Raw genomic sequence first — 21,763 nt, forward strand, 5'->3', positions numbered from 1 at the left:
TGGTACACTGGCAGCATTTAATTGGCACCCTGGCTGCGTTTGATGGCACAGTGACAGCATTTGATGGGCACAGTGGCTGGTTTGATGGGCATAGTGGCTGGTTTGATGGCACAGTGGCAGCATTTGATGGCACAGTGGCTCGTTTGATGGCACAGTGGCTCGTTTGATGGCACAGTGGCAGCATTTGATGGGCACAGTGGCAGCATTTGATGGGCACAGTGGCAGCATTTGATGGCACAGTGGCAGCATTTGATGGCACAGTGGCTCGTTTGATGGTACAGTGGCAGCATTTGATGGCACAGTGGCTCGTTTGATGGCACAGTGGCTCGTTTGATGGCACAGTGGCAGCATTTGATGGGCACAGTGGCAGCATTTGATGGGCACAGTGGCAGCATTTGATGGCACAGTGGCAGCATTTGATGGCACAGTGGCTCGTTTGATGGTACAGTGGCAGCATTTGATGGCACAGTGGCTCGTTTGATGGCACAGTGGCTCGTTTGATGGCACAGTGGCAGCATTTGATGGGCACAGTGGTTCGTTTGATGGCACAGTGGCAGCATTTGATGGGCACAGTGGCAGCATTTGATGGGCACAGTGGCAGCATTTGATGGGCACAGTGGCTCGTTTGATGGCACAGTGGCTGCAAGTGATGATTTTTTTTTAGAATTTTTCAGTTTGTTTGCGCCCCCCAAAAAAATTTGAGCACCAGCCACCACTGCAAGAGTGTATAGATTAGAAATGAAGTACTGGTGACATCTCATCGTTTTATAGTAACACTTTATCCATGTCACTGCAAGGGGGGGACCTTGTGGGCTTCTTAGATACGGTTGGAGGACGGTTATAACAGCCAGGAAACTGGTAGGTTCAGAAAAAGAGCCGAGCAGTGGTTTGTGTAATGGTAGATAATCTATAAGTCAATGATGATCATATAGAATAGGTCAGGATGGGGATCCTTCATACCTCTTCCCATTACAATCACATTGCACGAGTACACACAAGGTGATCACACTGTGCCTGCGGTGCGGCTCCCAATAATTGAGTGGGCGGGGTGTGGGCGTACACAGGGGCGGGGTCTAACTCATCCTAAAGTTCCATTCTGGCATGTGGGAGACAGGAATCCAGCGATGAGTAATGAGGGGGGTCGTCCGCCACATTCATCGCCGCCAGGGGGCACACTGCCCATCCTGCTCACCTACACACAGCGCTATCTTCTGCACTATACCACCGGTCACACGCCTGTCACCACGTCTACTCTATAGTAATGAGCGCGCACTGTACCCCTCTACATGGACCATGACCTGCCCTGGCACAGCTCTGCTCTCCGCCCGAGAATTCCAATTCATACAACTTTATTAGAGGCGGGTGAGGCTTACACTCGTGTCCCTTTATTGGTCACCTACCTGTGACTTCCCGTGTGCGGCGCTCATGACAGAGGGGACCCAGGTGAACTCCACACAACTGCCAGCTCCACACCAATATCTGAAGGACAAGAGGAGTCGCCTGTAGATTAAACCCTGCCCGCCGCCACTTACGTCACCCGGCACTAGTCTGCCATAGGCGGGAGCTGGAGTCACATGGCCTGGCTGTACAGCCGGTGATTGGTCGGATGTGAGAGCCGGCAGTGCTGTGGCCACATTCCAGCCGTGTTCCTGCAGAGGTGAGGGTGAGGATTGGGGGATGAGGGCGTCTAGTGTCAGATCCATACAGGAGAGTGATGTCGTTACCTGTCACCTTCATACTGCCTCTAATTTCTAGGCATTTCCTTCCTCCACTTGTCATGAGTACAGTGGGGGGATCTGGAGCAGCTCTGCACCAATCAACTTTTAGCTTCAGCTAAATTTTCACATTTGAAAACGAAAGCTAGAAGCTGATTGGCTACCATGCACAACTGCTCCAGATCCTGTCTGAGTCTTGTACCCCTCCTAGAGTTTCTATGTCCCATTCTCTAACAGAGCAGACAATAGCATACCTTTCAGGTACTGGTTTGCTGTCCCTGTGTCTTTTAAAGCAGAGCTCCACCAAAAGGGGAAGCTCTGCTTGTTTGCTCCCCCCCCCCCCTCCGCTGCCACATTTGGCACCTTTTGGGGGGAGATACAGGTACCCACTCCTACTTCCGGGTAAGGCAGGGATGAGAAACTTCAACATCTATTAGTAAATTTAGCACACTTTACACATTATTATTATTATTATTATTATTATTATTATTTCAGGTACTTATATAGCGCCGTCAATTTACGCAGCGCTTTACATATACATTGTACATTCACATCATTCCCTACACCCTCAAGGAGCTTACAATCTAAGGTCCCTAACTCACATTCATACATACTAGGGACAATTTAGACAGGATCCAATTAACCTACCAGCATGTCTTTGGAGTGTTGGAGGAAACCGCTGATTGCCCTAGATGTTAACCCCTTCCCAGCCAGTGTCATTAGTACACTGGCAGTGTGTATTATTAGCATTGATCACTGTATTATTGGCACTGGTGATGTCAGTGGCAGTGAGTCCCCCCCCCCCCCCCCGTCAGTTAGTATCAGATTGCCCGCTGCACCATTGCAGTCCCATTATATGTTGCTGATCACTGCCATAAGTAGTAGTATGTGTGTATATATATATAAATTCAGTGTGTATATATCATAGTTTGTAGATGCTATAACTTTCACATCAATATACACTTATTAGGATTTTTTTATTTTACCAAAGACTTAGCAAAATAAATTTAGGCAAAAATTTATGAAGTAATTTGATTTTTAAAAATTTTATTGGATGTTTTATAGCAAAGTAAAAATTGTTGGTTTTTTTTTCATATTTTTTGGTCTTTTTTCATTTATTCCTTTGGTTGCAGGAAAGAAAAATCGCATAATCTATGGCCTGTCAAGGCTTGCTTTCACTTCATTATTCTTCTCTTCGTTTTCTTGCAGAACAAGTTATCCAGCAAATGTAGCCACGTGGAGCTACACATGCTCCGAAACGCGTTACCACCCCCTTCTCTACACTGACACCATCAGCCTTGTGTGTCCCGCAGTGAATACAGGCTTCCCTGCTGCCTCCTCTTTTCAACACGCATGAGAACGCTTTACAGCTGCTGGACGGCTCTACACTGCTCTCTACCACCGTGCTGAGGATGGACACATGCCACAGATGAGGACTCCTGATTTTATCATGTCTTTTAACACTCAACAATCTTGTAAGTGCTTTTAACCCTTTGTGCACTCTATTAAATTTTACATACTGCACTTAGAGGCGCCTTTCTTTTCCTTTTTTATATCTTCAGAGTTGCTTCTCCTCTAACCAAAGTGCTGCCAGAAGTGCCATCTCATCACTATCATCCCTCTGACCAGCTACCCACCTCCACCAGAGCGCCCTTATCACCTCTCTGTTTTATACCTCATTTGTTTGGATGGAGGAATCTGTTAGCTTTTTTCATTCAGCCCACTAGCTGAAGAAAAAAATAACCATCTAAAGAAGTTTAAAGTGTCACTAAACACACATAAAAAAACGATCAATAAATGGTGTATTACATACTGTTCATACTCAGTCACTAGGAGATTTGTTTTCTGTATTCTGCAAAAAATTTGCTTGATCCTGCTGTGTGATACAGCCTGTGACTGTCAGAACTCTGCCCACACCATGTTATTTCCACAAAAAGATAAAGATTTGATTTCAAATATATATTTGTAAGACAATTTAAAACAGTTCATTGATTTTATTTATTTATTCCTCATGCTTATGTTTCCCTGCAGACAGGCTGGGAAAGATCTGGGTCATGTGACGGCTGTATATCGATTAGGAAAAAGGTACTTGGATGTTTTTTTTTAATTAAAATAATTACAGTGCCATCATCCACATACAGAAATAAAAGGGATGATGTAAATTAAACAGTGTTTGTTTAGTATCACTTTAAGACCTCTTTTTTACACAGCTTCACTTGAGCTGCATTAATCTACATAGATCAACACCGGAGCACATAGAAGACATGATGCATTTTTTTTCCCACCACACCTTATAGAAATAAATGAAATTCCATAAAGTTAAAAAAAAGAAAAAAGTAAATAGTTCCTTGTGTTGTAACAACGCATAGCACCACCCATTACTACTGCTACACTGTGGATACTAGACTACGCACGTTTTAGCATGCAGGAGTGTGAAAACAAGCCTTTACACTGCCAGGGTTGCTTTGAACCTTTTATTCATGTGGTTTTAACCACTTAAGGACCGTGCCTCTTCCTGAGATTTGTTGTTTACAATATAAAACAGGTTTTTTTTGCTAGAAAATTACTTAGAACCCCCAAAGATTATACATTTTTTTTTCTAACACTCTAGAGAATAAAATGGAGGTTGTTGCAATATTTTCTGTCACACCGTATTTGCGCAGCAATCTTACAAGCGCACTTTTTTTGGAAAAAATACACTTTTTCGAATTAATAAATAAGACAACAGTAAAGTTAGCCCAATTTTTTTTAATATTGTGAAAGAAAATGTTACGCCAAGTAAATTGATACCCAACATGTCGCACTTCAAAATTGGGCCCGCTCGTGGAATGAAGACAAACTTTTACCCTTAAAAATCTCCATAGGCGACGTTTAAAAAATTCTACAGGTTGCATGTTTTGAGTTACATTGGATGTCTAGGGCTAGAAGTATTGCTCTCGCTCTACCGCTCGCGACAATACCTCACGTGTGTGGTTTGAACACCGTTTTCATATGCAGGCGCTATTCACATATGTGTTCGCTTCTGCATGTGAGCACGGCGGGATGGGGCGCATTTAAAATTTTTTATTTTTTTTTCTCTTATTTATTTTACCTTGTAAACATCCCTTATAATAGAAAAAAAGCATGACAGGACCTCTTAAATATGAGAGCTGGAGTCAAAAAAACCTCAGATCTCATATTTACACTAAAATGCAATAAAAAAAAGACCCTTTTTAAGAGCTATGGGTGGAAGTGACGTTTTGATATCGATTCCGCCCTGCAATGGTATGGAGACGGGTGGGGGCCTTCTTCCCCTCACTCGCCTCCATACCCAGGAAGGACAAGGATCCGATTGCCTTCGTCACTACCGACGGCTCCGCTGTGCGGCGGAGGGCACCGAAGCACAGGCACTCTCCCGCTGCCAATAAAAGTGATCTTGCTGTGAATCCGCCGCAGAGACCACTATTATCGGAAACCGAACAGCCCAGGGTTATGGCAGCTAGCTGCTGCCATAACAAAGATATCCCTCTTCAAAGTTGGGACGTACATCGGCGTGCGGCGGTCCAGAAGTGGTTAAAAAAACAAAACTGTTGTTACACCTTCTTAAAGCCGAAGTGTAGTCCAAAATAAAATACAAAAATCAGCACAAAGGACATGGCTTACTAATGCGATGTCCCTTGTGCTGTTGGTTCCTGGTCTCACTGAAATCCTCCTCCATCGACGCCCCTACCCCCACCTTCCGCAGCCATAATCTCCCAGTGCAGGAGTACATAGAAATACAAATGAAACATGATTTATGAATGGAGGTGGATATTTAATTTATTCACCCCTCCTCAATTCATAGATTGTGTTTCATTCATAGAAGCTGTAGTATGGCCTCTATGAATTAAGCAGCTGGACAGAAAGGGAGTGCATAGTCAGGCACTCATGAGGAGTGCAAATGACAACTTCTTCAATTCTATTAAATCCCGCCGAGCCAGAAGATTATGGTGGCTGGGGCTGGAGGTGGGGGCATCGATGGAGGAGGATTTCAAGAAAACCAGGAGCCGGCAACACAAGGGACACAGTGCATTAATAGTAAGTCTCATTCCTTGTGCTGACTTTTGTGTTTTTTGTGTTTAACGATACTAAGGCTTTAAAATTCACTGGCATTGTTATAGTATGTTCCAGCCTTTGCAGAACACTTTTGCTGAACAGGTTGGCACCGTAAAATATAAAAGCATGAGAAATAAAAAGAAAATAATGTAACAATTACTATTCGTACATCTGTTAACCACTTAAGCCCCGGACCATTTGGCTGCCAAACACCAGAGCACTTTTTGCGATTCGGCACTGTGTCGTTTTAACTGACCATTGCGCGGTCGTGCGACATGGCTCCCAAACAACATTGACGTCCTTTTTCCCCACAAATAGAGCTTTCTTTTGGTGGTATTTGATCACCTCTGCGGTTTTTATTTTTTGCGCTATAAACAAAAAAATAACGACAATTTTGAAAAAAAGGCATTATTTTTTACTTTTTGCTATAATAAATATCCCTAAAAATACATTTTTTTTTTTCCTCAGTTTAGGCCGATACGTATTCTAAATATTTTTGGTAAGCGTTTATTGATCGGTTTGCGCAATAGTTATAGCGTGTACAAGATAGGGGATAGTTTCATGGCATTTTTATAAATATATTTTTTTTTTTTACTAGTAATGGCAGCAATCAGCAATTTTTATTGTGACTGCGAAATTTTGGCGGACAGATCGGACACTTTTGGCGCGATTTTGGGACCATTCACATTTATACAGAGATCACTGCAATTAAAAATGCATTGATTACTGTGTAAATGTGACTGGCAGTGAAGGGGTTAAGTGTGCCCTAGAGAGTGATTATAACTGGGGGGGCGTGGCTATGTGTGACACAACACTGATCACCGCTCCCGATTGCAGGGAGCTGTGATCAGTGTCCTGTCACTAGGCAGAATGGGGAAATGCTTGTTTACATCATAATTTCCCCGTTCTTCCTCTCCATGAGACGATCGCGGGTATCCCCGTGGACATCGGGTCCGCGGGACCCCCGTTAATACTCATGGAGAGCACGTGCACCCGCAAACCGCTTCTTAAAGGGCAACGTACAGGTACGTTAATCTGCCTGTACGTGCCCTTCTGCTGATGTATATTGGTGTGAGCCGGTCGGCAATCGGTTAACCGCTTACATTTATTAGATAGAACATTTTCTGCACTGGGTTTCCTCCTATCATTGTACTAGAGGAGTCCTGCCGTAGAGGTGCAATAAGCAACTATATATAATCTCTTTTTCAAAAATTTGGGATTATTTTAGAGTTATGTCTTGAGGGAGAGATGACCAAAAAGTCATCCCAAAGTCAGGGAATATTCTTTACACACCTACCATTCACAGGTATGAAGATACACACTTCTTAAAATATCAAATCACCTTTTGGATACCCTATAGACTATAACAAGTTTAGAGGTGCATGGTTTATTTGACAGGTTTACTTTAAAGTATAACTAAAAGTTAAACTGGTTTTTAGTTTTGGATGGAGTGCTGTTTCTGTCCCCATTAGGGAGCTTCATCCTCCTCTCTATGTGTCCTGTTTACCATTACCATTATCATTGAAAGTAAAAGAAAATCCCAAATGTTGGGTTGTCCCCAGAAAAGTAATAGAGGGGAATCTTCTAATGAGTACACTAGTTATGATGACCTGCGGGTCCCCAAGGAATTCCCATAGACCCCTTTCTCACTGAGGCTGTTTTCAGACGTTTTAGTGCCAGAAATAGCGCCTGAAAACTGCCTTCCATTCATTGTAATGGGTGCTTTCACACCCGGGCGGTGCGCTTGCAGGACGTTAGAAAAAGTCCTGCAAGCAGCATCTTTGGGGCGATTTGGGAGCGCTGTATACAGAGTTTCCAAACCGCCCCTGCCCATTGCAATGAATAGGCAGCTCTTCGGAAGTGCGGCAACACAGGAGCTTTTAACCCCTTCTTTGAAAAAAACAGCGGTAAAGCGCTGCTAAAATGAGTGGCACTTTACCGCTAAGGGCCGGCACTTTCAGTGTGAAAGAAGCCTTAATTTGCAGGGATTTCCTCTCACTTCCTGTTTTGGCTATTGGACAGAAAGTGAGGGGAAATCTCCACAATGGGACAAAATCTGACGGTGGTTATAACACTCCCTTACTCTATCCAATATAAAAATAAAAAAAGTTTTGCCTTTAGTTCTAATTTAAGGCATTGCTTTTTTTTTCTCCTTTTTCATAAACACTTGTAGCCTGCTTTTCATTTTCACATTGAGAGTAATAACACATTTTTATTTTTGTAGGTGAACGACTTCCACCAATCTAGCCATTCACTTAGGATGATGGCAATTACAGTTGCTGCAATCATGATCTTTAGTGTGCCTTTCATCTTTTAGTCAACTGTGACCGCTACCTATCAACCGAGACAAAGTAAGTCATGTTAATAATAACGTTTGCCGTTTAGAATATTTGAAACACGTACAACTATTTGGTAAATGAGTCTGCAAAGTAGGCCTGTGCTTTGCCTATGTAGGTAAATGCAATGGGTTCTTAAAGAGATGCTGAGTGATTCTTACCTCCAAACTGGTAACGTGAAATTCACAAGCTCCCTTTGCCGTCGCTGGCATCTTTGTACAGTCTTCTGTTCAGCATATTCGGTCATCTTGATTGGTTGGTCCAGGGTGACATAACTCCCGCACTTGTGCACAGAAGTTAATTCTTCCCAGCACTTGGGCATGCTGAGATTGTGCACAGCTCATTGACCCATCTAAACACGTTTGATAGCAAGTAGGTGAGAGGCATTTATTGCAGAAGAGACATAGAGGGGGTTATTTACGAAAGGCAAAACCACTTTGCACTACAAGTGCACTTGGAAGTGCAGTCGCTGTAAATCTGAGGGGTAGATCTGAAATGAGGGGAAGCTCTGCTGATTTTATTATCCAATCTTGTGCAAGCTAAAATGCTGTTTTTTTATTTTCCTCGCGTGTCCCCCTCGGATCTACAGCAACTGCACTGCCAAGTTAAATTTCAAGTGCACTTTGCACTTGTAGTGCAAAGTGGATTTGCCTTTAGTAAATAACCCCCAGAATGTCTCTTCCTCAATAAAAAGCCTTTCTTTCAAGTAAAGTGCTACTTTAACTGGTGCTGTCGTCAGCGTCACATACTTATCTTTCTTTTGCTCTCCCATTGCTCCATTATATCACTAGGAGTGAAGAGAGGAAGGCCTATGTAAGCGCTTAAGTCACTGTCTGCAGCATACACATGACTGAAGGCTCTCTTCCTATCATCATGTGAAAGTGCTGGGCGCATAAGCAACCAGTTATCAAACACCAGTGATGCCATGTGCTCCCCACAAGTACCTGGAATTTTCATTTTCTTCCAGTGTCAGGGGAGAGAAAGAAAAATGAGCACGCTCAACCGAAGAGGATGACAGTTAAGTGAATCTGTTAAAGTGATACTAAAGTTTCATTTTTTTTTAGTTAAAAATAACAAGCATGTTATACTTAACTGCTCTGTGCAGTGGATTTTCACAGAGCAGCCCAGATCCTCCTCTTCTCCGGTCCCTCTTTTGTGCTTCTGGCCCCTCCCTCCTGTTGAGTGCCCCCACAGCAAGCAGCTTGCTATGGAGGTACCCGAGCGAAGTCACAGCTCCCTCTGTCCATTCAGACACAGAGCCGCAGCCTGGCCCCCTTTCTCTACTCATTGGCTGACTGACTTTGATGCCAATAGCACCGCACTACTGTGTCAGCCAATGAGGAGGAGCGTCCCGGGCAGCCGAGACACTGCCCGACAACATCGCTGGATCTAGATGGGCTCAGGTAAGTATGAGAGGGTTTGCTGCACACAGAAGGCTTTTTATCTTAATGCATAGAATGCATTAAAGTGGTGTAAACTCAAATAAAAAAAAAAAAAAAAAAAAAAACAACAACCTGCAAGACAAATGCATACTAGCTGTTTATGAAATGCTTACCTTAGATCAAAGCTGTTGAAGCGGTCCCCGTACAGTGCTGTGACCGGCGACATGTCTCTCAGAGTTATTTCTGGGTTCGCTGTCTCCGGCACTGTGATTGGCCGGAGCGGCGATGACGTCACATGTGGATACAGTGAATATCTCCTAAACGGTGCAAGTTTAGGAGATATTCACAGTACCTACAGGTAAGCCTTATTATAGACTTACCTGTAGATAAAAGTGGTAGTGCAGGGTTTACAACCACTTCTGGACCGCCCACCGTCGTTATAAACCCCGGTATCCTCTTCTTCAGCGGGCGGTCTGGTTTAAGATAAAAGTGGTCTCTGCGGCAGATTCGCTGCAAGATCACTTTTATCTGCGGCGGCAGAGGGGCCCTCCGGCCGCGATCCAGTGCCCTCCGCCGCGATCCGGAGCCGCCAGCAACGGCGGAGGCGATCGTATCTGTCCCCTGCCTGGGTATGGAGACGAGTGAGGGGAAGATGGCCCCCATCTGTCTCCATATCACTGCAGGGCGGAAGCGACGTCAAAACGTCACTTCCCCCCATAGCTCTTAAAGGGCCATTTTTTTTTTTTTTAAATGACAACGTTTATTTATTTTTATTGCATTTTAATCTTTTTGACCCCAGATATCATATTTAAGAGGTCCTCTCATGCTTTTTTTCTATTACAAGGGATGTTTACATTCCTTGTAATAGGAATAAAAATGACACAATTTTTTTTTTTTTAAAAACTGTGTAAAAATGTAAAAAAAAAAAAAAAAAAGGTAACATAAATAAGAAAAAAAAAAAATTTTTTTAAACACTCCCTGCCCCAACAAGCTCGCGTGCAGAAGTGAATGCATACGTGACTAGCGCCTGCATATGAAAACTCTGTTCAAACCACACATGTGAGGTATTGCCACGATCGTTAGAGCGAGAGCAATAATTCTAGCCCTAGACCTCCGCTGTAACTTAAAACATGCAACCTGTAGAATTTTTAATCGTCGCCTATGGAGATTTTTAAGGGTAAAAGTTTGTCGCCATTCCACGAGCGGGCGCAATTTTGAAGCGTGACATGTTGGGTATCAATTTACTCTACGTAACGTTATCTTTCACAATATGAAAAAAATTTGGTCTAACTTTACTGTTTTCTTATTTTTTAATTCAAAAAAGGGTTTGTAAGACCGCTGCGCAAATAAGGTGTGACAGAAAGTATTGCAACGACCGCCATTTTATTCTGTAGGGTGTTAGGAAAAAAAATGTATACTGTTTGGGGGTTCTAAGTAATTTTCTAAAAAAACTGCTTTTAACTTGTACAACAAATCTCAGAAAGAGGCTCGGTCCTTAAGTGGTTAAGATAAAAAAAACTTTCTGCCTTTACAACCACTTTAATGTTGGCTTGCATAGGCAAAACACAGAGTCATGTTCGCAGAATTAACCACTTGACCTCCGGAAGATTTACCCCCCCCCCCCCCTTCATGACCAGGCCATTTTTTACTATATGGCACTGCGTTACTTTAACTGACAATTGCACGGTCATGCAACACTGTACCCAAATAACATTTATGTCCTTTTTTCCCTCAAATAGAGCTTTCTTTTGGTGGTATTTGATCACCTCTGCATTTTTTTTTATTTTTTTGCCTTTTTTAAACAAAAAAGGACCAACAATTTTAAAAAGAAAACATTTTTTTACTTTCTGCTATAAAACGTACCCAATAAAAAAAATGTAAAAGATCAATTTAGGCCAATATGTATTCTGCTACGTTTTTTGGGGGAAAATACTCCCAATAAGCGTATATTGATTGGTTGGTTTATGCAAAAGGTATAACAGTCTACAAACTATAGAATATATTTATGGAATTTTTTTTTATATTATTATTTACTAATAATGGCGGTGATCAGCAACTTATAGCGAGACTGCGATATTGCGACGGACAAATCGGACACCAACTGACACTTTTTGGGGACCAGTGACACTAATACAGTGATCAGTGCTAAAAATATGCAATGTCACTGTACTAGTGACACTGGCTGGGAAGGGGTTAACATCAGGGGTGGTCAAAGGGTTAACTATTGCCTAGGCTGTGTTTGTGTACTGTGTGGGAGGTGTTTTTACTAGGGGAAGGCATGGATCCATGTTCCTGCTTTGCAGGAACACAGGATTCATGCCTTCCCAATTGAAAGGAAATTGTTTACATAGGCAGATCGCCATCCTAGTTCTCTGCCTAATGACTCAGCGGGTGCCAGCGGACATCGAGTCCCACGGTACCCGCAGATCAGCTCCTGCTGCATATATTCACAGCAGGAGTAGGCCACCGGTGGCGCATATGCACGCCCCAGACCTGGAAGTGCAGGATCACGTACTAGGTATGTGATCCTGCACAGCAGAGCTGCCTTGCTGCAGTACATGTAAGTGATGCAGTCAGCAAGCGGTAAAAGTAGAACTATGGCCTCCCATTTTAAACACATTTCTGCTGCAGCATTAAATTATAAGTGAATCTACAACTTAAATTTTTTTCTTCTTCTTAGTTCCTTGGAAAAGTCCCACAAACACCTATTGAGTTCACTTAATACTTCTTTCTTTGATGGTGTGGCAACAATGCTGTACTGCTGAGTTGCTACTCTCGTGTAAGCTGTGTCTGTTTGCACTACAATGAGGGGCTTGGCTATCAACAGTGTCACTGCTGATTTACAAGCCGGTAGCTTGCCAGTCAATACCTGGCAAAACCTAATTCTGCCCATTGCTTTTTGGATTCATACCACTGCCTAAAGCTGGCCATAGAAAGTTCCAATCTTGGCCAGTTCAGCAGGAACCAGCCGAGATTTTAATCATGTATGGGCAGGCTGAATGTACCCAAGTTGATCGATCAATCAACTTGGGTACAAACAGCCTGTTGAATTTTACATGCAATTATTGCTAGGGGCTGTTATAGGGATGGCTTCCCCCGCTGGAAGATTACAATGGCTCTGCGGGAGAGATTCCCCCATAAACACTGAGTGTGTTGATGGGGAAATCGAGAGATTTTCTTTCCTGCAACCCGTAGTTGCAGGAAAGAAAGTCTCTCCATTTATAGCCTTTAGTTGCTGAAACCTTCCCACTGTGAGCTGCAGTGTCTGGGATAGGGAGCATGTGAGACACAAATGAAGAAGAATTTGGCTCAGTCAGGGAAGGTAAAGGAAGTTTTGTGCTTACCTTATGAAGTTTGTGCATTACTTGGTAACTGAATTTCGTACTTGTTTAGATTGCCATAGAGCAGTGGTTCTCAACCTGGGGGTCGGGACCCCCTCGGGGGTCAAATGACAATTTGCCAGGGGTCACCGAACCCTGGGCTGTTCCTGAAGCCCGCACCGCTCTCCCAGCCTTTTTGTGTCCGCCCAGCAGGGTTGTCCTTTCTAGCCCGTGGCCACCCACTCAGCCTCTTCGCAGCCGCCCATTCAGTTCACGGCATGGCTGGGGGGCAGAGACTAGAGGTCAGCGGACTGGTGAGGAATGTGAAGTGGGAGGGGCTGGAGGAGACCCTATCTTCTGATTTTGGCATAGGTGTCACTGCTACGAGACACAACAAAGTGGGAGACACAGTGAAGTCTGAGACACAGCGGGTAACACTACCTGTGATTATAGTTGCCATTAAAAGTTCCCACTACAGTTCTCAGATCAGATGACCTGGATCAAGAGCACCTAAGTTGGCTCATCAGAGGCAATCCCAACTCCCCGCCAGAACTACCACTCATCTCATCCCCCCCCACCAAGGAGCAAGAGAAGGAATAAAAATAGAGAATACATGGAAGGGAGAGGAAAAGAGGAGGAGGAACAAAGAAAAAGGGAGAGAAAGAATAAGAGAAAGAACAAGCAAGACGGCTAGAGAGAGGGATGGGGGGGGGGGGGGGGACACAATAAAATAGTATAGAGAGAGATAAAAGGGAAAGAAAGTAGAACTAAGAGAGAGAGCGTGGTACATTCTAAAATGTACCATGATGCAGCGTACACACAAGCGGACTTTTCGACCAGACTGGTCCGACGGACCAAGTCCAGCGGACAATCGGATTGTGTGTGGGCTTCATCGGACCTTCAGCGGACTTTTCCAGTCGAAAATCTGACGGACTTTAGATTTGGAACATGCTTCAAATCTTTACGTCATAACTCCGCTGGACCCAGAAATCTGCTAGTCTGTATGCTAGTCCGACGGACAAAAACCAACGCTAGGGCAGCTATTGGCTACTGGCTATCAACCTCCTTATTTTAGTCCGGTGTACATCATCACGTACGAATCCGTCGGACTTTGGTGTGATCGTGTGTAGGCAAGTCCGTTCGTTAAAAAGTCCGTCAAAAGTCCGTCGGAAAGTCTGTCGGACCAGTCCGGTCGAAAAGTCCGCCTGTGTGTACATGGCATAAGGGGTTTTATTACTGCACGAGTGGAAGGGACTCATGCTACGAAAATAATTTTACTGTTAGGGGTCCCCACAACTTGGGAAATTTTATCAAGGGGTCACGGCACTAGCAAGGTTGAGAACCACTGCCATAGAGGAAACTTTAGGTATGGTTTAATTCTAGATTTCTAACTTTACAACATTAATCTTCCTATTTTACCACAGAATGTCATCAAAGCATCTTAAGGAAGCATTTATAAGAAATCTCAACGGGACCAGCATTACAGAGATCTCATCAGGCTTGGGTGTAACGACTCTTTCCATCCTATTCAGAGGATTGTTGTTTATTTGCCTCCACCGTAAAACTTCTGTGATAAGTAATTCATGGAAAGGTGACTTTTTCATTGACTACGTTCTCTTGGTACTTCCACTGGTACTGTCATGCACAATCTTCTCTGATGTCCTACACATAGTTTTGTTATGTATTGTGGCACTTTGCTTAGTGCTGTTTTACTGCATAAGCACAAAGAGAAATAAGTCTATAAAGGCATCCCTTCGTAATATCTGCCAGTCCTTCCTGAATGCACACGTGGGGAATGGGACCGTCCCAGCTGTTACAACTTTGCGTGTGTCACTTAATGTACTCACTGCAGTTTCCATACTTGGTGTGGATTTTCCCATCTTCCCCAGGCGCTATGCGAAAACAGAGACTTACGGAACTGGGGTGATGGACATTGGAGTTGGATGCTTTATCTTTGGGAACGCTCTTGTTTCTCCAGAAGCTAGAACACAGGAAAGAGTGGCATGCTCACATGTAAAAAAACAGGTTCTGTCAGTATGGCCACTAATTGTTCTAGGACTTGCCCGGCTAATAAGTGTAAAAGCGATCGACTATCAAGAACATGTAACGGAGTATGGTGTCCACTGGAACTTTTTTTTCACTCTTGCAATTGTTCGGGTATTGTCATCGCTGCTGCTGAGTTTAGTGCCACCTCAAAGAATCTGGTTTGTAGCTGCCACCATCATTATAGGCTATCAGTTATTTTTGGAAGTGACTGATCTCAAGAGTTTTCTATTATACGGCAGTGACGGTCAAGGCACCAGAGTTGGTTTTTTAAATGCCAACAGAGAAGGTATTTTTTCTGTAATTGGTTATGTTGGAATATACATGATCGGAGTTCAAGTTGGACTATATGTTCTAAAGAAAAGGATATTGGTAAAGGAATGGATCAGAGCCATTTGCAGCTTGGTAATTCTGTCTTCTGTGTTGTTTATCAGCATTATTGTGCTTGAAATATATGTGGAACCTGTGTCCCGTAGAATGGCAAATTTGCCTTTTTGCTTATGGATCGTTGGCCAGTGTGTGGCTTGGCTGTGTTCATTTTTAATATGTGACCTCATTTTGGCATTTGCAGAGTATATGACTCCTGGTAGTAATGTACAAAGCACATGGAACATACAAAACTCTTCACATCCCTCTATCAAAAAGGTTACTCCTACCAAAGACTCCAAAAAGGAAGCTCATCAATGTCTTATTGAAGCTATCAACAGAAATCAGTTGCTCTACTTCTTGATCGCTAACATATTAACTGGAATCGTGAACATGACAATTGACACCATGCACAGCAGCAGTTTGTTTTCTCTCTTTATGCTTGTCTTTTATATGTTTTCTAACTGCTTGATAGTATACCTTTTACACATCAAAAATATTAGTGTTAAGTTCTGGTAGTATTGCACTGTAGATATTTATTTTACATTTTACATTTAGAACTGTGTTTTTCATGTGGTATAGTTGTTGTGTGTTTTAGATACTGTATGTTACCAGTCATTCCCCATGGAAGTTGTTTTTTATTGGAAATCACACCAAAGATGTAGCAAGGAAGATTTTTTTAATGCACTGAAATGCAGAGTACAAACGTAGCCTAAAACAAAAATAAGAAAGTTCTGTTATCTTTGGTAACAAATTTGAAATGCCTATTCATTTGTAATGGCTGGTGTTTGCAGAATCATCCTTTTTTTGTTTTCAGAGCTTCTGTGATTGTTTCTTTATTTTTTTTTTTAAGATCATTGCTTAATAAAGGATATATTTTTTAGACGGTCTGATGTACATTTTTCTTTGTGCAACGTGTAAATTGGGTGTAGACCATCTAATAGCTTGCAAATACAGGAAAGTAGCAATTTAACACTTAAAAATGAAACATAATTCTAATGCATTCTGAGTAACATGTACCTTACTTTTTTGACAAATATGTTGTCTTTGTAAAGAAGACAGGCTGCTTTTACAAATGATATCACACTAGAAATATAGCCTATAGTAATAGGTCACAGGTTAGTTTTCTATTCTCAAGCCAGTTATTGCAAAGATCAGTTACCAATGGAATGTTTTTTTTCAGGATGCTAAGGGAAACTTTTATTTTTTGCTCCAGAAAGGTAAAGACATGAAGATGGAAAATGGGATAATAAGTGTTACCTGAAATTTAAAAGCAATCAGAGAAGAAAGAGGAATGGCAAAGAAGTAAGGAAAATTTAAAGATGAGTTACTAAGGGCTTTTTGTTTCAGGATGGTAAGGGCAACTTTTAATTTTTGTACTAGAGAGAAGAAGAAATGAAGATGGAAGATAGGATAATAAGGCCCCATTCACATGGGCATACACCCAAACAAGGGCTCGCACAGGATTCACATGTGTTCCATGCATACACATGCAAGTAGTCCCATCCACATCTATTGGGATGCATCTGCTGCACAGACACAGCTGCCCCTCCCATTTTGACATCCATGCAGGTGTGTGTCCCCAAACTCACAATGTCTGCGTTCGGGGACATGCACTCACACCCACACGGATGTCAAATTGGGAGCAGCGGCTTTGTCCCAAAAGACATGAATGAGACTGCCTGCATGTGAATGCGGGAATCTTTGTACAGCTATTCGCTTAAGTATGCGTATGTAAATGAGGCCTAATGCCGTGTACACACGAGCGGACTTTTCGACCGGTCTGGTCCGACGGTCTATCCGATGGACTTTCCTAGCGAACGGACTTGCCTACACACGATCACACCAAAGTCCAACGGATTTGTACGTGATGACGTACGACCAGACTAAAATAAGGAAGTTGATAGCCAATAGCTGCCCTAGCGTCTGTTTTAGTCCGTCGGACTAGCATACAGACGAGTGGATTTTTTGACCGGACTCAAGTCCGTCGGATAGATTTGAAACGTGTTTTATTTCTAGGTCCGTCAGACTTTTGGGAAAAAAAGTCCGCTGGAGCCCACACATGATCGAATTGTACGACGGAGTCCGGTTCGCCGGACCAAGTCTGCAAGTCTGTGTGTACGTGGCTTAAGACTTAAAAATTTAAAGCAATCAGAAAAGAAACAGGATTGACAAAGAAGCAAAGTAAATTTATATATATATATTTTTTATTTTATAGCACTAAACAGAAGTGTAAAAACAGAATTCAATGATTTGCAAATCTCATGAACCCATATTTTATTCACAATAGGAAATAGAAAACATATTAAATGTTTCAACTAAGAAAAAAGATTTTAAGAAAAAGGTAATTTTGAAATTTATGGCGGCAACATGTCTCAAAAAAGTTGGAACAGGGCAGAAAACGGTTACAAAGTTAAGCCCCGTACACACGATCGGACTTTCCAACGGGAAATGTTGGATATCAGGCTTTTGTCGGAAAATCCGACCGTGTGTATGCTCCATTGGACAATTGTTATCAGACTTTCCGCCAACAGACGTTGGCTGGCATGTTTTCAAATTTTCCGCCAACAAATGTGTGTTGTCGGATTTTCCGATCATGTGTACACAAGTCCGTCAGACAAAAGTCCAAGGTACAAACGCGCATGCTCGGAAGCAGAGGCAGTCGGTCTTGTAAACTAGCATTTGTAATGGAGAATTAACATTCGTGACGTGGCAAATTATGAAATCTCGAAATGCAGCACACAATTCTCTTCTTCTTTAATGGGATAATAATGAAGCTGCTTTGCTGGTGACACTGATGAAGTTATTGAAATAAATTTTCAAAGGCTTTTTTTTTCTCTAGTGATATCAAGAATAATATTTTTATGCATTTTTTTTTTTTTTTTTTTATTTGGGCAAGTTACCACAACACCATTATCCCATAGTTTTTAAGATCAAAGATACAACTATGATGGTGTCCCTTGTCAATTTTACATTGTATTTTTTTAAATGTAATTGCCAACTCCCAAACTGTCATTTGAAGTAAAACACATAGCCAAGTATTATTCTCCACAATTTTTTTTTTATTGTGCATTAAAAAAAAAGAAAACAAATAAAATTAGACATGCTATCTGCCGATAGAACTTAACCAAAAAGTGCAATCTACGCATCCAAAAATATAGAAAATATACCAAATCAAATCATTATTCCACCAAAAAAATAATGCCAAAGCAATAACTCCAAGGCCAATAATAAATAACATGTTATCTCCTCTGATTCCACAACATTTCTGGTTGACGAACGGCCGTTCAGAAACGAACTGAAAAGCACGAAATGAAAAGCGATAAATGAAAAACACGGAAAGAAAAGCGCAAATCAACACTCACCAAACTTCTACTAACACGAAATTAGCAGAAGGAGCCCAAAGGGTGGCACTAAAGAGCTGAAAAACCACGTAGTACGTCACTATGTTCGTAATTGTTGGTCAACATTTGTGTGACCGTGTGTATGCAAGACAAGTTTGAGCCAACACCCTTTGGACAAAATTCCACGGTTTTGTTGGCCAACAATCCGATCACGTGTCGGGGCTTAAGTGTTACTAACAAGCAAGAGCTGGAAGAACATTTTGCAACTAATTTGGGTTCATTGGCAGCAGGTCAGTAACAAGATTGGATATAAAAAGAGCATCTAATGATCCGTACACGCGATCGGAAATGCCACCAGCAAAAGACCGATGTGAGCTTTTGGTCGGAAAATGCGACAGTGTGTATGCTCCATCGGACTTTTGCTGGCGGAATTCCAGCCAGCAAAAGACTGAGAGCAGGTTCTCTATTTTTCGGTCGGAAAAAGTTCCTATCCAAAATGCGATCGTCTGTATGCAATTCCGACGCGCAAAAAAACACGCATGCTTGGAAACTATTCGATGCATGCTCTGAAGCATCGAACTTCATTTTCTCGGCTCGTCGTAGTGTTGTACGTCACCGCGTTCTTGATAGACGAAAGTTCAGAGAACTTTTGTGTGACCGTGTATATGCAAGCCAAGCTTGAGCGGAATTCCGTCAGAAAAATCATCCAAGATTTTTCCGACGGAAATTCCGCTCGTGTGTACGTGGCATTAGAGATTCAGAGTGTTTCAGAAGAAAAGATGGGCAGAGGTTCACCAATCTATGAAAAGCTGCATCTAAAAATTGCCAAGCAAATTTCAGGATAATGTTCCTCAATGTAAAATTGCAAAGACTTTTTATATAATCTACAGTGCATGATATCATCAAAAAGATTCAGAGAATCTGGAGAAATCTCTGTGCACAATGTACAAGACCAAAAATGCAATATTGGGTCCCCATGATCTTCGGCCCTCAGACAGCACTGCATTAAAAACAGGAAAGATTCTGTGATGGACACCACTGCATGGGCTCAGGAATGCTTCCATAAATCACTGTACAGTATGTGAAAACAGTTAGCTTTGCCATCGAAAAAATGCAATTTAACTTAATGCGTATGGAATGGACAGCTATCACATCTGGAAAGGCACTATCAATGCTGAAAGATATATCCAGGTTTTACAGCAGAATATGCTCCCATCGTCTGGATGAAGTCTTTTTCAGGTAAGGCCTTGCATATTCCAGCAAGACAACGCTAAACCGCATACTGCATCTATGACAACAGCATGGCTTTGTAGTAGAAGAGTCTAGGTAGTTACCTGGCCTGCCTGCAGTCTAGACCTTTCACCAGCTGAAAATATTGGGCACATCTTGGAACAAAAAATATGGCAACGAAGACCCTGGACTGTTGAGCAGTTAGATTCCTATATCAGACACGAATGGGACAACATTCCTCTCCCAAAACTTCAGCAACTGGTCTCCTCAGTTCCCAGACGTTTACAGAGTGTTGTTAAAAAAAGAAGGGATGCTACACTGTGGGAAACATGACCCTGTCTCAACTTTTTTGAGACGTGTTGCTGCCATCAATTTAAAAAGTACCTAAAATGGTACATTTTCTCAATTTAAACACTTAATGTGTTTTTAATTGTGAATAAAATATGGGTTTATGAGATTTACAACATTGCATTCTGTTTTTATAATGATTTTACATAGCTTCTCAACTTTTTTTGGAATTGGGGTTATAGTAAGTCACTGGCTTTAAACGATTATTTACTATAAAATGGCAGATATTTTAACTTTACTGGCTGCAAGTTTGTTTCATGTCATCCACTCATTAAGTATTGATGTTAGGATCAGGACCTTGTACCTTTTTATTAGAGTGTTGTCTGCCATCCAGTTGAAGGGAAAACCCCTATATCGTCGCTGTAGGATAGGAGATCACGGTATTAAATATTATTTAGTGAGCGGGAATGCAATTGACAGACAGAAAGCTGCAACATTTGGGGCCAATGAAAATGGCAAAATTTACCAGTCATAAAAGAAGGGTCTGTGGAGAGGCCATTACAGTGGGCCAATAGCAATTTAAGGGCATAAGCACATGGGAAAAGAAAAACAAGAATAAGACGTGTTTCATCAAATAATCAAGAATGATATAAATGTTCTAGGAGACTAGCCCAACAAGTAAACCATTTAGCAAATGAAGAATGGTCACTTATCTACTCCTGGGGTTCAAGCAGAACAGGTGATGGGATGGTAGCCTTTTTGGCTACCAAAGAAACACCATCTTTTTTTTTTTCTTTTTTTTAAATAAATAAATAAAATACTTTGTGTTCACCTCTTCATTTCTTCATTATTTTCACTCTGAGTCAGATATATACTTCTACAGACAGCAAAGCTCACGCTTCCTGCTGATTGGAGAACTCTAATTCTGACTCAGTAGGGGGTATGTTGGACCTCTGCAGAGAGACCGCCCATCCACACAAACACATAAAAAGGGAAGTTGGGACTTTAAATGAAGCGCTTGGGTAGTGGAGGGGAGATAGACCATAGTAGAAATGCATTAAGAAATGTTTATTGATTATAAGGAGTACCAAACAATAAAAGAGTAATCATTTCATATACTGTAACCAATTCATAAATATATGCATAGGTAATGTAGCATAGCATAAATGTAGTAAAAATTGTATATACGTGTAGCAGCACAGGGTCCAATATAAATATAAATACAGCAGTAATAAGGCGTAGTATTGCTAGCGATAACAAGCCTGATACCAACACATGCACCCACATGATAAATATGCATTTCTTAAATAAGGAAAGAGTTGATGTAATAGAGGAAAACGGAGGGTAACAATGGTTCCATGTAGGATGTAGCTGGGGCATCATAAATGTAAAGCTCGACATGTTTCGTGGGTATGTTCCCACTCATCAGGAGCTGATGCGATTGGGTTTCCTAGAGGATACATCCACACAAATGTCCTTTTATGCAGCATGCTGGCAGAGGACAGGCTTATTTACTCCAGGTGCGGCTGCTTATTAAAAGAAAACTTTCTATAATACTTTGAACACCTTTTGTTTTGATGCACCTGGAATGTATTTTGCTGATTAAACTACGGTAAATATTTAGTTGGGCTTTAAATTGTGTTTTTGTTGAAGTCATACCCCCCA

The 21,763-nt window shown here is 41.9% G+C and overlaps 2 protein-coding genes across 4 annotated transcripts in view; one reads left to right on the plus strand and one right to left on the minus strand.

Moving 5' to 3' along the window:
- Positions 1-1,551, minus strand: part of MYO19 (myosin XIX) — a gene marked incomplete at its 3' end in the record, with an annotated part of 91,920 nt that extends 90,369 nt beyond the window's left edge. Inside the window, 1 exon segment of the mRNA XM_073616115.1 lies at positions 1,401-1,551. Coding sequence (XP_073472216.1) covers positions 1,401-1,427 — 27 coding nt within the window.
- PIGW (phosphatidylinositol glycan anchor biosynthesis class W) lies at positions 1,082-16,119 on the plus strand. 3 transcript variants are annotated; one of them, XM_073616118.1, is made up of 5 exons: positions 1,082-1,663; positions 2,925-3,190; positions 3,747-3,800; positions 8,014-8,140; positions 14,252-16,119. In XM_073616118.1, exon 5 carries the CDS (start codon positions 14,253-14,255, stop codon positions 15,753-15,755), a length of 1,503 nt encoding a protein of 500 aa, XP_073472219.1. In that variant the 5' UTR covers positions 1,082-1,663; positions 2,925-3,190; positions 3,747-3,800; positions 8,014-8,140; position 14,252; the 3' UTR covers positions 15,756-16,119. The 3 variants fall into 3 exon arrangements, with proteins under 3 accessions (XP_073472219.1, XP_073472217.1, XP_073472218.1); XM_073616116.1 differs by having other exon boundaries at positions 1,082-1,657; XM_073616117.1 differs by lacking the exon at positions 3,747-3,800 and having other exon boundaries at positions 1,082-1,657.
- The last annotated feature ends 5,644 nt before the right edge of the window (positions 16,120-21,763 follow it).

This window comes from Aquarana catesbeiana, linkage group LG02 (genome assembly GCF_042186555.1).
Source record: "Aquarana catesbeiana isolate 2022-GZ linkage group LG02, ASM4218655v1, whole genome shotgun sequence".
In the NCBI taxonomy this organism is placed as follows: Eukaryota; Metazoa; Chordata; class Amphibia; order Anura; family Ranidae; genus Aquarana; species Aquarana catesbeiana.